The sequence below is a fragment of the Dipodomys merriami genome, unplaced genomic scaffold (assembly GCF_024711535.1).
Source record: "Dipodomys merriami isolate MVZ:Mamm:240054 unplaced genomic scaffold, mDipMer1.0.p SCAF_4, whole genome shotgun sequence".
Classification (NCBI taxonomy): domain Eukaryota; kingdom Metazoa; phylum Chordata; class Mammalia; order Rodentia; family Heteromyidae; genus Dipodomys; species Dipodomys merriami.
This window is the reverse complement of record NW_027205603.1, coordinates 54,788,649-54,805,486: the sequence shown is the minus strand read 5'-3', so window position 1 is coordinate 54,805,486 and position 16,838 is coordinate 54,788,649. Positions and strand designations below refer to the sequence as shown.

Sequence of the window (16,838 nt, the reverse complement as noted above, 5' to 3'; positions counted from 1 at the left end):
AAAAATATATCTATAAAAATAATGGAGAGAGGATGGATTCTCCACTGCATTTCCTGTTTCAATTACAGAAAATTTAAAATTAAAAAAGAAAAGTGAGATTGACTTAACAAACCAGAAATTTAATTTCAAATTAGACAATGTTTATAGAAGAGCCTACCAAATTTTTATTTCATGTGGCTCTGGAAGAAAAGTTGAGATCTCAAGTTATCTGTTCTGGTAGAGCCAAACAGTACTTAAATGACAGTGATGTGGTTAGCAATAAAGACATAAAAAATAAAGGCATGAGGATAGAGAGTTCACAGGAATTTATAATAGGAGGTGAATATATAGCCTTCATCCTAGAATGGAGGCTTCATTATTTGCAATGTCTATGAATGTCAAAATTCTATGCTGACTTTATCTTTATGCTGAATAGTAAGCAGAGTGTTAGTGTGTTCACACATTTATTGAAGACTGTGTGATCAAGAAGAAATAGTCCTTATTCTTCTATGATTATACATTAGGTGTTGTCTGATTCATAAACATGGTATGAAATGGAATGTGCTCATTTTGTTCAACTTACCATCAAGGTTCATCCATTCCCCTCACATTTCCTTATTGCTTGTTGGTGGCACGCAACAGAATATTCCACAATCTATTCCACTCTCAGCAGACATTTGAGCCATTTCTAGCAATTGTTTTATATCTTTGCATAGATATATATTGTCATTCTTGTTAAATAAATACCCAGAGTGAAATTGTTTGCCCATATAGCAAGGAATAACTTAGCTAGACTGTTATAATTGTGGTTATACTTTGCTATAATTTTAACTTATATTTATCCAACAATTAAAAATGTTAATAATTTTAATATGCTTATTATTCATTTCTATACTGATAACTCAACATCTTACTCCTTATCTTACATATTATCTTACAAGTCAATATACATATACCAACAAAATAAATGGTCAAATAACTGAACTGAAATTTCATCAAAGAAACAAAGCAGGATTCATTATATGTGAGAAAAGACTTGTTAGAATAGATTAATTATGAAGAAATATACATAAATTTAAAACTTACCACTTTGTTTAATGGTTGTTTTACTAGTCCCACAATGCTTCTATAAACATTACAATATCCATGATTAATAAATGCCATAAAGGAAATGACTTCTCCACTTTCCACTATCACTGAAAGAAAGATAAATCATTATTTGTATTTTGATTCTTTTCTGAGATTTTATTTTAGATATTGTGACAGTAAATATACTGACTTAATTCAATAACTAATCATTGTCAATTTCATAATAGACATGGATTTAGGTAATAGTTGCTTGGTATATAATTTTTATTTTGTTTTATATTTTCTTTATTATTTTATACTAATTATTTTATATATAATTTTATTCTATAGCATATACTATATTGGTATCGTATTTCAATCTGTAATATATAGAAATAAACATTGCAAGGCCCTGGCAGTAATGATGTTAATGTGCTAGTAATTGTCTAGTGGGGGAAGAGAAAACAGAGTTTGAGAAAAGGAAGGGAAAAATGGAAAAACTGGGAAAGAGTGAGACAGGGATAACACTGCTGGAAAAGAAATGTACTCAATACCTGATTTAGGTGACTGTAACCCTTCTGTACCTCACCTCTACAATATAATTTTTTTAATATGACCAACCCACCACATGAAAAAAATAGTCAAGAAGGGCACAGAGCTTTTTTCCAATTCTTATGAATTACAAAAAGATATAGTCAAACACTAAAGAAATCCAGTGGTCTGAGTTCTCAGACCTGAGCTCTTATAAAACTTTCCTTAAAGGTCAAATACTACTACACAAATCATATACAATATCACAAAGGACAAAAGCTTTAGCAAAGATTTTTATTCAATCAGATTAACAATGGAAAAGCCAAACCACTGCAACCAAATCTATGAGGGAATTTCATTCCTTAGTGGGAACATTTGCTACCTGAATAGTTGCATATGTTCTTTATGAAAATCATAATTTCAATGAGCACAGTACTGCAAATCTTTTCTTATTCAGCAACCATTTTTTTTCTTTTTTTCAGCAACCATTTTATTTACTAGCACAGAACAAAAATATGTACCTTCACATTTAATAAAATAAGAAAATTATCCAGATCTTCAAACATGCAAAGCAAGCATTTCAATATTTACTGCTGCCTTTTTTGTTTTAACATTTTAAAGTCCATTTTGTACTAACAAATCTAGTAAAAAGATACTTTTGAACGAATACTGTTTCTTGTCCAAGAAATTATGCCTCAAGTATTGCCTTTTATAGAACTCATTTTAATGTTTGTTTTATATATTTGTTCAATTTTGTTTCTAGATATTTAATATTTGTGAATGCTATTATATATTTAATCTCTTCTTCCTTCAAGTTTTATAGTTATTACAAAAAACATATTTTTAAACACGAATATTGCAATTTGTTCCCAATTCTTTATTTCCTAATAATTTTCTCACTAACTTTCCACAAAAGTTCCATGTATTTCAAAATAATGAGACAATAATGATGTTTTTTGCCTCTCCTTTAATAATTTCAATTTGTTTTTGTTATTAATTTGACTTAGGAATATTAGCAAGCTCATCATCAAAATGACAATGCTTCTGGTCTTTTCTGTAACTGGCATCTCTTTTGGAGATGAGAGTCATTTTACATGTTTGAAGGTTTTCATCTATTCATATTTGCTTAAGAATGTGTGTCAGAGGTATATGTTTACTTTCTTCAATGTTTCAAGTTAACAAAAAGAAGACGGTATTTTCCTTCATCTGCACTGTACTGAAATACAGCAACATCTTGTTTTGAATTGAAGTAGCTCATCAAATTTATACTGGTATGGGGCTCTTAAAAGCAATACCACATTACATTTCCCAATATTATTTTTGAGGTTTCTACATTGATATTCACATCTGAGATCAGTTCATAGTCTTTTTGGTATTATCATTGTCAGTATTAGAGTCCATGTCATAATGAATTTTGAAAGAGCATCGGTATCAGCCTGTTCTTAGCAATTTGATCAAATTAAGCAATTTTAGACCTATTAAAATATTATACTATTATTTCAGTATCCTCCTGGTGCTTAGAAAGGAACTCTTCATTATTCTAAAAGAGGTTATTCTGCTCTCATTTTCAAAATTGGTAAAATCAAGAAATTAAACTCAGCCAGACACTGGTGTCTCCGACCTGCTATACCAGTTACTTCACAGGTGGAAATCAGGAAGAATATGGTTTGAGGTGAGCTAGACCCCACTACAACAGAAAAATATGACCATGTTTGTGAACACTTCTTTCAAGGTGTAGTGGGATACATAAATAAGAGGATCAAGTCCTGGTCAGCTTGGGCAAAAAGTGTCCATAGCAAAAGTGGCTAGAGGCCTTGCTCAAAAGTGGAGTGGAGAGCCTGCTTAACAAGCTGGAGGCCTTCAATTCAAACTCAAGTGCTACCAAAATGGCGGGGAGAAATTAGCTTAAACTGGCTGCTGGTTGCTCATGCTTGTTATCCTAGCTACTCACGTGCTGATATCTAAGAATTGTGGGTCAAAACCAGGCCAAACAGGAAAGTATGTGAGACTCTTATTTCTAATTAACGCCAAAAAAACTGGAAGAGGAGCTGTGGCCCAAACAATTGAGCATTAGCCTTTAGAGAAACAAAGCAAAAAGAAAAGTTCTAGGACCTGAGTTCAAGTCCCAAGACAGGAACACACTAAAACAAAATAAAATTAAAATAAAGTAAAAGAAGAACATAGATTTAAATCTGAATGCTTAAAATGGGGTTATAGATATGTTTGTCTTAGTATATTATTGTTCAAATTATTTGTGTTAGTAATATATTTCTGTCCTCATATTAAAAGAATGTCATAATTGAAGACAAATTACAAGTTTTTCACAACCTAATGTTATTTGTATAGCATTTTATCCCTTGAAGAACTAATCATTTTAAAAGGTGCCATTTTTTAATCTACTAAAGAAACATAAGAACAAACACTACAGAGCAAATCCCCCTGAGATACATCATCACTTCCTTTTCTTCTCAGGTAACCCACATTACAAACTGATGCTCAGCAGCTGAGGTAGTTTTTCTAAGTGATAGGCTGTGGTTCTCATGCACTAAAAACTATTGACGGATCCCTCATCATTGAAAAACTGATCTAAGTCATGTACTCATATATCTTCTCTTTGGAACTATGTATTTGAGAAATGGCCTGAATAAATAAGAGAGCAAAATACTTCTTGAGCAGACCAGCTTAATCTCATAAACAAATCTCTCAGTGCAAAATGCTTGAATAATTATCACTACATTTTTCAGACACTTGTCACTTATTCTTGGACAGCAATCAAAATTTGATTTATATTTTTCTTTCCATGGTAAATATTATCTCCAGATTAAGTTCTAATAATATTTTCTAAAATAATATTTGTCAAACAAATGCAAGTAGATTAATATTAATCTAGGATGTGTATAGAGCAGGGAACCTTCTCAAGTTTTCTATCACTGTCATTTCTAAAATAGGCATTAGGTAAATACTATTTTAATATAGAGGCTTGCCAAGCTTTCTGGGTAAAGAATGACTTAATGTTAAAATAAACATCAGAAAGTGATACTACTTTCAGAAAAAAAAAATAGTCAAAAACTAAATAATGAAAATGATTTTTGAAGAATGATCTTTGAGAGCTTTAAGCAGCACAACTTTAACACATAAATCTTAAAATTATGCGAATGTATAAATTATCTCTGAACAAATGCTAATCTTATAGTTGCATGAGTCTCCCTAAGATTTTCCTAAAAGTTCTAACAAGGTTCAGTATCTAAAAACAACAAAAGAGAGTCACAGATCTTTGACATGGCTGCCCTCTACTGATCCAAGATTTGTCACATTTAATAAAGTAATTGTATAGAATATTATTATCTAAACATTTCTAGTCTTCTAAAATGTTTAATCTAATCAAAGTACTTAGGTAACATTATTTCTATGCTTGAAAGGAGCCTATAACATTATTTTAAATAACTACTTGTGTGACTGGTAATAAAATGGAAAAATGCAAAAATTGTAAATAGGAAATATAATAATGTAAAAATCGATCAACCCAAGCAGAGATATGCTGTGATTTTGCCACTAATTCAAAGCTTCTGAAGTCTTGAATAAATAGTCGTTTGGGTTCCAGAATGTATAGAAATACCACTATTAGAAATTCAGAAGTAGGCCTGGCGCCGGTGGCTCATGCCTGTAATCCTGACTACTCAGGAGGCTAAGATCTGAGGATAGCGGTTCAAAGCCAACCCGGGCAGGAAAGTCTGTGAGACTCCTATCTCCAATAAACCACTCAGAAAATTGGAAGTGTCATTGTGGCTCAAGCGGTAGAGTGCTTGCCTGAGATGAAGAGCACAGGGACAGCGCCCAAGCCCAGAGTTCAAGCCCCATGACCAACCAAAAAACAAGAAATTCAGAAGTAGCAAAAACTTGTCATGTGAAGAGAGAGAAGAAAGGGGTAACATTGTCCAAAAAGACATAGACTTGTTATTTGATTTATGAAACCAGAACCCCTCTGTACATCATTACAATAACATAAATAAATAAATAAAAATAATAAATAAATAAATAAATACTGTGGCTTGTCCCATGACAGAAATGGTATACATGTAACCCACATGCAATCCTGACAGATGAAAGGGAGCAAAATTGCAACCTTGAGCAAGGCAGCATCATGTTCAAAATAGATTTTTTTCTTAAACCACTCATATAGTGCTTTAAGGAGAAAGAAAACAGTAAGAGAGAAATATAGTTTAAGAAGATAAGAATTTATTCTAGTTATTGGTCAATCCAATATTGATGTGTGGATGAGAGGAAGATGGAGAGGAAAGAATGAAAAGGAAGAAGAAAGAGAGAGATAAGGTGACTGGGAGAGAGAGAGAGACAGAGAGACAGGCACACAGAGAGAGAGACAAGGAGTTTTGCTTTGTAGAAACCATGGAAGCCTTCAAAGGTGTTTCCTATCATAAGAATCTTGAAGAGTATCCATTCTAGAGATTTGAGAAAATCCATGCAAGGGATTATATTTCCTGTCAGCATTGAAATCTTTCATGAAGTATGTATTTTTGTTTTCTCCACATTTTGGTAGAGAAATACCCATCCCGGAGTTCAAAGAGAACTTCCTCATTTTCCAGGGACAGGGCTGTGATCCAGCATCAACTAAGCAATAAATTCTATCCTCAGACAGAATGAGTTAAGAGCATAAGTGTGACTTAAGCCTTGCAAGTAAGTCACAGTAGATTTTCCTGGAGCAATCAGGAGAAGATAATTATCACAGGAACTGCTGGCTATGAAGATAATGTAACTACACCTGTAGCATGGGAGAATTTGCTGGAGCCAACACAGAACAATGCAGAACCAGACAATGGAAAATAGGCTTTGAGTGTGATTGAATCAACTCTTGAATCTAGACATTCCTGAAAGATAATTGGCTAAACTCAGTTACATAAAACAATAAATTATTTTACTTTTAATTGTTCTCTTGCTTTGTTGAATTTTATTTCTGTCTCTAAAAATGCAAAGATGTCTAATAGAACTTATTAAATGTAATGCCTATTAAGCCTACTTGGAATATCTTTTGTATATTCTGAACAGTGATGTTTTTAGCAAAAAAATTCTCTTAAAGATAAATTACATTTTTTTTATTTTTTTGTTGGTCATGGGGCTTGAACTCAAGACCAGGGTACTGATAATCCCTTAGTTAGCTCAAGGTTAGCTCTCTATCACTTTGAGACTCAGCTATGCTTGCATTTTCTGGTGATAAATCTGAGATAAGAGTTTCATGGACTTTTCTGCCCTGACTGGCTTCAAACAATGATCCTCAGAGCTCAGTCTCCTGAGTAGCTAGTATTGCAAGCATGAGCCAGCCACCACTACCCTGCCAAGGCATGAAATCTGAATCCTAGTAAAAATGTTTTATTTCTTGTACTTCCTTAAATTAATACTGGAATTGATAATATACAAAATATACATAATATGCAAAATATACATAATATACAAAATACCCATATTCAAAGCTGACTGATTCCAACACTTTCTTCTTAGACCTACTCAAGATGCTTCTACTCATGGAAAAGAATACTTTTGTGTGTTCACTTTCACTCTAATGAATTAATTGAGCTTTAGACTTTAGAAATAAATAAAGAAAACCTCCATTCTATGTTACTCTTCTTTGTGTTCCACTCTTTAACATGTATAGCACAGAAAACCCTACATTCCTGACTACTTCTACCGTTAGGGCTCCATCTTCATCTAATCTCCATAGGGAAAACTTCCAGCTAGTAAACAATCCCAGGAAGACAAAGGATTCTGCTAAATCACTCTCACAGGTGGGAGGTGAAGATAGTGCAGCACAATGTTTGATACAAATTGGTTCATAATTGAATAGGTTGCCTTAGGTTTGCAGAGAATGAATTATGTTATAAACACATTTATTTGCTTATAAGCATAGTAAATAGTTATTATATCGTAATATCAAGTCAATATATCATAATACAGAAAATTCAGTTAATACTCTCAAGCATCAACAATCAGCAACACTTGGGTTATAAATGTTTTATAAGATATTTATTATTACTTATTTTACAATGTCTTTCTTGTGCTTGCTAAGAAAGCATGCTACCACTTGAACACTGACCTCAGGATTTTCACTTTTGTTATTTTTCAGATAGGCTCCCAGACTTTTGTCCAGTCTATGACTATGATCCTCTTACTCTACTTATAAGCTTACAACAATACACATGGCTTGTGTTTGTTTTTGTGCCAATTCTGGTCCTACGACTTAAACTCAGGGTCTGGGTGCTATTCCTGAGCTGCTTTCCTCAAGTCTGATACCCTACCACTTGTGCCACAGCTCCATTTCCTAGCTTTCTTGGCAGTTAATTGGATTTAAGAGTTTCATGAACTTTTCTGCTTAGGTTGTCTTCTAATAGTAATCCTCAAATTTCAACCCCTTAATTGGTTAAAATCATGGGCACCTAGCTGCCCATTTGTTCTTTATAACAGGGTCTTGCTAACCTTTTTCTTAAACCTGGTCTGGTCTTGAACCAGGAAATTCCTAATTCACAAGTAGCTTGAATTATGGACAGTTAAGCATAATATAAATTATGGAGTTACAAAACTAAGTATTTGGAGAGTTCTTATAAATTTTTGCTAAAATTTACTTTTTTTGGTGGGGTTGGTAGTAGGGCCTGAACTCTGGGCCTGGGTGCTGTCCCTCAGCAATTCAGCTCAAGACAAACACTCTACCACTGAGCCACCTTCCCAGCCCCTAAAATTTACTATTCACTGAACTAAATGACATGATAATTCATCATTTCTATTGATTAAAATATTTGTATATTTGGTTTAGTGAAAAAATGAATTTTTTTCATATGTTTTGGTGTTAAAATGTCAGAAAATAGAGTTATGCCATCTTTTTTTCAAAAATAGGCAGAAATGCACTTTTAAAAGAAAAGAGAACATTAAAAGTTAAATGCAATAGTCAGAAATATAATTTTGTCATTAGAATGTGAAAGAGATGATGGTAATTTGTGAGACTAAACAGACGTAGATGAAAATCTCACCCTATAAAGAGCTTCAGCATTTGCCTGCTTTGGCTCATGTAAATGTTTATTTACTCATGGGAAATTTTAATATTTTATTATTAAAATATGTTTAATTGTGTCCTATTTACTTCCAGGGGATTTGAATTAATTAAATAAATACTTAATTCATTTTAATTTAATTACACCTTAGGAGCTGAAATATATTTAAATCACTAGTGATTACTTTTTACTTTATATGACTATTTATCATACTATTCATCTTATCCTACTATTAAACAGTGAGCTAAGTTCTGGGTGAGAGTTTAAATTATGCATTTTTGCAAACCATTCAAACCTGAATAAATAATTTGTCTAATTTTAAAATCAATTGGAAATGAAATCTATAGTTTCATACTGCATGGCTATGTCAGTTTCTTATGGTTGCGACAACTGCAAACTAAAGGAATTAAAGAATAGAGAATGAGAAAGAGAAAGAGAGGAAGGAAGGAAAGAAGGAAGGAAGGAAGAGGGAGGGAGGGAGAGGGGAAAGGGAAGGGGAAGGAAGGGAAGAAAGAAAGAAATTAAGAAAAAGAAAGTAAGAAAGAAAGAAAGAAAGAATGAAAGAAAGAAAGAAAGAAAGAAAGAATGAAAGAAAGAATGAAAGAAAGAATGAAAGAAAGGAAGAAAGGAAGGAAGGAAGAAAGAAAGAAAGAAAGAAAGAAAGAAAGAAAGAAAGAAAGAAAGAAAGAAAGAAAAAGAGAAAGGAAGGAAAGAGAAAGAAAAGAAAGAGAAAGAAAGGAAGAAAGAAGAAAGTAAGTTTCTTCTCTCATGGTTTTACAGGTTCAATGTATGAAGATATTAATTAGCAGAATCTCTTTTCCTTTTCTAGATTCTTTTTTTTTAATTGTGAAAATACCGTTCAGAGAGGTTACAATTACATGAGCAAGGTAATGAGTATATTTCTTATCAAGCACTGTTGCCTCCTCCTTTGTTTCCCCTTTCCATCCCTCCCATCTTTCCCACCCTCCCCCAACCCACAACTTCCCTGCCCCCCACCCCCACCAAAGTTGTAAAGTTCGTTTTTCGACATAATGTCTTGTACATCTCATTGTTGCAATGGGTCCACATGTATCCCTATTTCAACAATTTGTTTTTTCCCTTCCCCTCCACAAAGTATACCAGCACCCCTTTTCTAGATGCTGTTGGATGCTTCCATGCTTTGAGATCCCTTGCCTTCTGAATACATCATTTCAATACGTTCTTGTTTTCATATGGCCTTCTCCTCTGAGCCTAAGCCTATCTGCATCTTCTGATCCATGTGGTGGCACACTGGGTCCACCTGGATAGTTCCAGTGGAATTATCTTTAGTTCTTGTAATTGACACTTTGCCACATAACACTCATTATTTATCAAATGAGTATGTATTTTCAAATTCACAATTAGCAAGTCAAGATATCACAGGGGAATAATTTTATGCCTATCACAGGGTGAATAGTATAATCTAATTATAATATTGGTATTTATATGAATCAAGCTGTTCAAATATTTGTAATTTTTCAAGCATGTGCTTCATAGTTATAAATTTTGCTCTTCTGGTTTGTTGTGATTTGATTTTTTTCATATGATTATAAGAATGAAGGATCTAAGAGGTTTTTTTTATTTCTCCTGTATTGCTTCATTGACCCACTTGATTATTCAAAAGTGAATTGCTCAGTTTTTCAGTGATTGAATATTTATGTAGTGTCTGTTCTTGATTCCTTTTCTAGTCCTAGTTTACTTTTCTTGTATTTGTAAAGACTTGTTTATGTCTAAAATATAATCTCTCATTTTGAAAGAGCTATGTGAACTCCCTAACAAGTGTATTCTCTATGTTTTGTGAAATATTATGTAGATGTTTGTTAAGTATCTTGGATCCATAATATCTTTTGATCTTGACGAATTTTTTATCTGAATGACCTCACAATTGATGGGAAGAGGGGAGGACATTGAGGCCACCCACAAGTGCTGTTGTGAGCTTTTATGTCTAGTATTGTTTATTTTACAAAACTGAGTGTGTTGGCACTCAGTAAATAGGTTTACAATTGTCATAATCTCTTGATAATTTTTTTCTCAGTTGAACAGACCTTCTTTATCTCTTCTGATTAATTTTGTTTTAAAGTTTGGTATTTTAGATGCAAAAATTCCAGTGGTGGTTCCATTGGAAAAATCTGCCATACTTTCCCTTGAAGCCTCTGTTTATGTTTACCAGTAATGTACATTTCTTGTAGGCAAACAATATTTTTTAAAAACTTCAATCCAGTAATCTATTTCCTTTTATTAGATATTAGAACCAATAACATTCAGTTATTCTCAGTGCATACATGTCAATTCTTTGTTAAGTGTTTTATTTCTCTCTAGTAATCTTTTATCTACCATGAAGTTAATTTGATGTGTGTATAAATGTATACCTATATGTATGTATATATATATATATATATTATTTGATGTGTGTATAAATGTATATCTATATGTATACATATATGTATATACATGTATGTATTTAAATCATTTATATGAATGAAGACTTGATGAATAAATTAAACTAGTTGTATTTTCCACGCAGCAACTGGGAAGACTGATGTGATACAAGCTAAAATGGCTGAAGTTACAAGTAACATCATAGACACTCATGATGTTCATGCTCCCATGGTAAATAAAGCAAAAGTAAGAAGACTTAAGAATTTAACAAAGGAAATAGAGCCAAGAATAAGCTTTGGTTATTTCAGAGACTGTCAAGGATTAATTCTAAACTCTATTAAGCTTTGAAATAACTAACAAAATCCCTCTGAAACTTTATCCAATATACATTCCTGAAATAAGATCAAAATACACATGATTATGCTTTATAAATCATCCTCCTGCTAATTTTAAGCCCAGATTATGAAAATATAATTTGAGTTACATCCTCTGCATTTACTGATAATAATTCAATATAAATCATAAATGGGAAAAGTATTATATTTGATCCTTTTCTGAGATAGCAATTTTGTCACTTCCATTGAAGAAAATTAGATCATTGTCACAGAACATATTCTTCATTTTGGAATGTTATTTGGTTATTTATTTTTGCAGGGGGTGGGCAGGGAGCTGCTTGTTTTAGTTCTCTCTATTTTTCTTAATTTGACTGCCTTCTATTTATTTATTCATTATTTTATATTTTATTATCTATTTATATTTTATGACTTTGACAAAGGGGTTTCACATAAACATAACAGTTAATGAGTTCAATATCATTCCTTCCATTGTGTTCCCCCATCTTTTCCAACCCTATCAATCCTCTTTTTATCTAGTTCTCATGTTTTATTATTTTAAGTAATTGTACAGAAGAGTTGCCATTTAAGAAACAGTTTATAAATATAACATATATTGATCAGTGTCATCCTTTCAACAGTCTCCCAACCCACCCCATCCCTCACTTTCTTAATTTTATAAGGTATACATTAATTTTTAACTACATTTTCCAATGTTCTTTTCCCATGTTTTTTTAAACACAGGTACATTGGATATTAGGACTCTATTCACCCATCCTTCCTTTCTCCAGTAGGTTGCATCTCTTGATTCACACACCAGCAAAAGATATTTAACCTTCCTTATGTCAGTTGTTCAATGGCCCTGTTTAGTACTAGGATGGGAGGAATGCTTTTGGTAAGAAGAGTACCACAGGAATGAAATGAGGCTTGAATGGTATTCAGATAAACTTGCCATTCTGCTCTAAGCAGGATATTTCCTGAGGTTATGTGACTATGAACATCATGCATTCATATGTCTGGGAATCAGAGAAAAGTATTTCTCTTCTACTTATTCGTTATAACAACAAGTTATCCAATGGAAGATATAATTTCACAGACACTTTTGTTGCTTTTCAAGACATTTCCCATCCAAAATGGCAATTGAAGTCAGTAATAGACTAAGTAAAAATGTGCGAGGTGCAGTATCGTTTTAGCTCTCAAAGGCTAAATGGAAGTTTTTTACATAGATATTAGACACATAGAGATAGATACATTATTTACAGAAACTAGTAGAAGCAGTATCAATCCACTCCCTCTAAATTCTATATTCTTTTGGCTCACATAATTCAAAATACTTTACATATGGTTTCTTTCTTTCCTTTCACTAATGGACACAATAACAGTAAAATGGTACACTGATGAGGTGAGATATTATTTTTATAGAAGATGATCAAGAGAGTGAGGCAAGGACCAGTTTCTAGTTATTTCCAATAAAGAGGAGAAAGCTTAGGATATACCAAGATATGCACAGTCAAAAATTTACTTCTATGCAATCAGTAAAATGTAGACACATTTTAAGTGTTAAATTCCCAATGTTAATGAGTTTATTGCTTATTTTTCAATACATGCTTTCAATTTTAAAATGGCATTTATTTTTGGCATTTATTCACAAAGAAAAAATCATTTATTTGAAAAAATGTTACTATTACTTAATTTTTGCAATCAATACAAATATCTATATATTAAATTAAAGTGTTTACATGTTGTATTTCAAACATTATGAATAAAATATGATTATAAAACTTGAAGGAAATTTTGAACATATGTAATCCTATCAAATGTACTCAGCTTATTAGAATATCCCTGTTCCTTGAAGCATGAACTGACCTCTAATGTTATTTATTTTTCCAACTTGAACAAAAAGCCTACTGTATCACGGTAATCTGTATTTCAATTTCATGTTGCATAATGATTCCTTTTGAAGATATATTTATCAAATCCTATGATTTTTGAACTGTGTTGTTATTACTAAAACATTCTGTTGTAACTCAGCCTCATTCTTTTTAAAACTTTCCTTAATTTAGAATTGAGTCTCACTACAACCGAAGATGTAGGATGTAGGATTTGTGTGGAAATACTGCCTCTAAACACTTCCTTTTCCATTATGATCTGGGAAATAGCTCGTCCACTGTTTTATTGGGAAGAGAAAATTGTAAGGTTTCACTCTTCTCTCTGTTGTTGATGTCTGTCTGTTCTTAGGTAACAATGATTTTTACTGAAGAAGATCCAAAACCCTGACCTATCCTACTGTGGATCTTCTGATGTTAGTGGGCAGTGTTTAGATGGTTATCTTTGGTGCACACTTAAGATCAGGATGTCACCTACATTTTTAGTGAAAGCACCTCAGGAAATCCACATGCCTTTTCCATGCTTAATACTGAGGTTCTTCGGTGCTTATTTTCTCTTATCTAAACCTCCATTATTCTATGTACAGGTGAGTTTGCCTAATCTAAATGATTAAAAGTCCAAAATTTAAAAAAATATCAAGGCCAACATAATTTCACAAACAGAAAATTTCACCTCTTGATCTCATGTGAAAGTGCACAACACAAATAACACTAAAAATGTTACCTAAAATTACATATTCCATGAATGTATTTGTAATATATGTAAACTGTATGTTGAAATGAGTACACTCTTCAAGATACTTCATTATACATATAAAATATTTCAAAATTTTAAGAATCAAAATCTGAGTTTATTTTTTGCAAGAGTTTTGCATAAGGGTTACTCAATCTGTAATTGTTATTTTTCTCATTGGTATATTAGCACAGTTATAGGTTAACAAATGATGCTTAGTTTTCCAATCAGAAGAACTGGGAAAACGACCATAACATTTTTTAAATTTTTTTCTTTTCAGTTTGTCTACCACTGGAACATCCAGGTTGGGCAAGAAGACCAGGTTGAAAGAAATTAAGAGATAATCAAACCAGTGTAATAGCACTATTATTTTTCCATAATCAAAATACCTAATTCAATATTAATCAATAGTAAGTTAGAACACAGCTAATAAACCATTATGATTTAAATATTGAAATTATGACATTTATAAATTCCAAAATCATATTGTAATGTGAAGAAAAATTATCTAAAATTAAACTCACCATGATCTGGAGGAAATTTTTTCCATTTAATGAATGAAGTTAGTTCATATATGGATAAAGTAGGCCAGTTTTCATAATAAGGACATTTACGAATCAGTTTCATCTTTTGCATTTTATCATACTTTGAATTTTCCTGAAAGAGAATGTAATTTTCAAACTTCTAGAATTAGGTAGTGAAGAAGTAGGAGAAAAAGAAAAGAAAAAACATTAAGAATAAATGAGTATAAAATACTGTTCAACTTTATTGAGAAATTTTAATATAGAAATTTTAATCTTCAGACATGCTTTTTAAAACTCTATTTTCCATCTTTCTTTCATAACATTTATGCTTCTATAAACATAAGCGTTTTAAACCCTGTCACAGTCAAGACTGTATTCAAAATGTGTATCTGATAGTATCATGTGGGTGATACTACTGGAGAAATAAAACCAAAAATAATTTTAAGTCAGCCATTTTAAAAATCAAAACAAATTAACAATTTGTACTTGGAATAGAGTTGAACTCTAAGAAAAATATCACATTATTATTAAAAATAATACTATAAATATAATTTCCTTACTACAGATGAAAAGTAGGAATAAGAATATTTTATATTCTCTGATATTAGCACTGGACATGCCAGCACCCTGCAGGATCTGTACAAGGGTTAAGGCCTTGCCAAAAAAAAAAAAAAACTGAAGGCAGAACCATGGAGATTCTCCTCTACCATTCAGAGAAAATGAAACAGAGAGGGACATTTTAGAATTTTACTATCAGATTAATTATTTTGCATAAATGAATAATCTTAAAGCAGCAGAATTAGGAGACCAGATTCAGTTGTGATTACATACACATGCAACTCTGAGATTGGATGTCTGTTATAATTTTGAAATACCATTCCTTTACTCCAAAATAAGACTAAGATAGAAGAGAAGTAGAAATTCTAGTCATTCGATCATTTAGTATAATTTTGCTTTGATAGCCAACATGCTTTGATAGCCAAACACCCACTTGCTGATTTACTGAATAAATAATTAAGTTTAAAATTCAGGGAAAAAAATAGTCAAAAATGTATAAATGCATCCAAAGAGAATTTGCTTTTTTCTCAAGCGCTCACTACCAACAGAAGCTTCTTAAAATGAACGTCATCAAATAAACCAAATCTTTATGTCTCAAGATTATATAAAATTTTAAGAATAAAAATATGTGGACAACATACAGACTTAAAGTTGGCATAATCCTTGGCTGAGATTTTCAAAATTTCACAATCTTCTTCTGTCACCACAGATAATGGAAATATTTCTGTATCAGAACCAGATGTTTCATCAAGGGATCCAAAGGTATTCCATTGTCTGAGCTGTAAAAATACCAAATGGAGTAAGCTTCATTAACACTTACTAACAGAGCATATGTCAGTAAGAGCGATAAGAACACACTAAGTGAGTCTGCAAGGTGATTATAATACAAACAAGCTCCAATCCTATGAAATAAGAGGCCCCAAATAGTGTTTTTATGGATAGCTAACTTCTCTCCGATGTTACATTTTTAGGCAAGAAGAATTTCTATTCTTTGCCAAGATGAAAAAAATAGCCTAATAAATAAATGACCTTCTTTTTTTATACTCTCTGATTCATTTAAGTGTCAAGATAACAGTGTGCATACAGACACTTTAGTAACTTTTGATAAACAAATGGAGAACAATGGTGGATTTGCCTACATGGTCTTCATTTTTGTCATTACCCATTGCTATTGTTGGTGAAACAAAATAAAAGTAGTGAAGAAAGTGTTACATGGTACATTAATCATTGACATATACATGTGTTTCTGTGGATTCCTAAGCTAACATGTGAAAGATAAATACCAAACTTGGGAAAAAAGTACTATCACTACAATATATAATGCACACTCTGATGTTATAGTCTACATACGTAGCTAAATAGAAGGTCTATGCTCATGCTTACCTGTAAAAATCTAGTGAGTATGTGAAGTGTGTGAGACATATGTGAAAAAGATAAAGGAGCTTTTTAGAGAGCTTCATCTCTATTCAAGAAGATCTGAAAGAACATCCTCAAGATGATACGAGATCAAGCCCTCCAACTAAAAACACACAAGATTTGAATTTGTTTCTGTTTTGCCTCCACAGAGAACTGAGCATGATCTGCAAGTCCATAAGACATTTAAAATGGACTTACTACTGACGTCCAAGTGCTATCAAACTGGGCCAGAATGCTGAGGAACTGGAATCTGAGGGCTTGTCAGATAAAAGAGCAGACAATAAGAGTCCTTATTCACACAAGGTGAGGACCCAGGATGAAACTTCTTTCCAAAAGCCTAGGAACTTAGAGGGGATATAGTC

General features: G+C 32.2%; 1 protein-coding gene across 3 annotated transcripts in view; it reads right to left on the bottom strand.

Annotated features, from left to right (window-relative positions):
- Cnbd1 (cyclic nucleotide binding domain containing 1) overlaps window positions 1-16,838 on the bottom strand; it is a 294,076-nt gene that overhangs the window by 61,556 nt on the left and 215,682 nt on the right. For all 3 annotated transcript variants that reach the window (XM_069991806.1, XM_069991807.1, XM_069991808.1), the window contains exons 8-10: window positions 15,702-15,839; window positions 14,503-14,635; window positions 1,066-1,175 (exon numbers count right to left, since the gene is read on the bottom strand). In XM_069991806.1, the coding sequence (XP_069847907.1) occupies window positions 1,066-1,175; window positions 14,503-14,635; window positions 15,702-15,839 (381 nt within the window). The remainder of the gene's footprint in view (window positions 1-1,065; window positions 1,176-14,502; window positions 14,636-15,701; window positions 15,840-16,838) is intronic.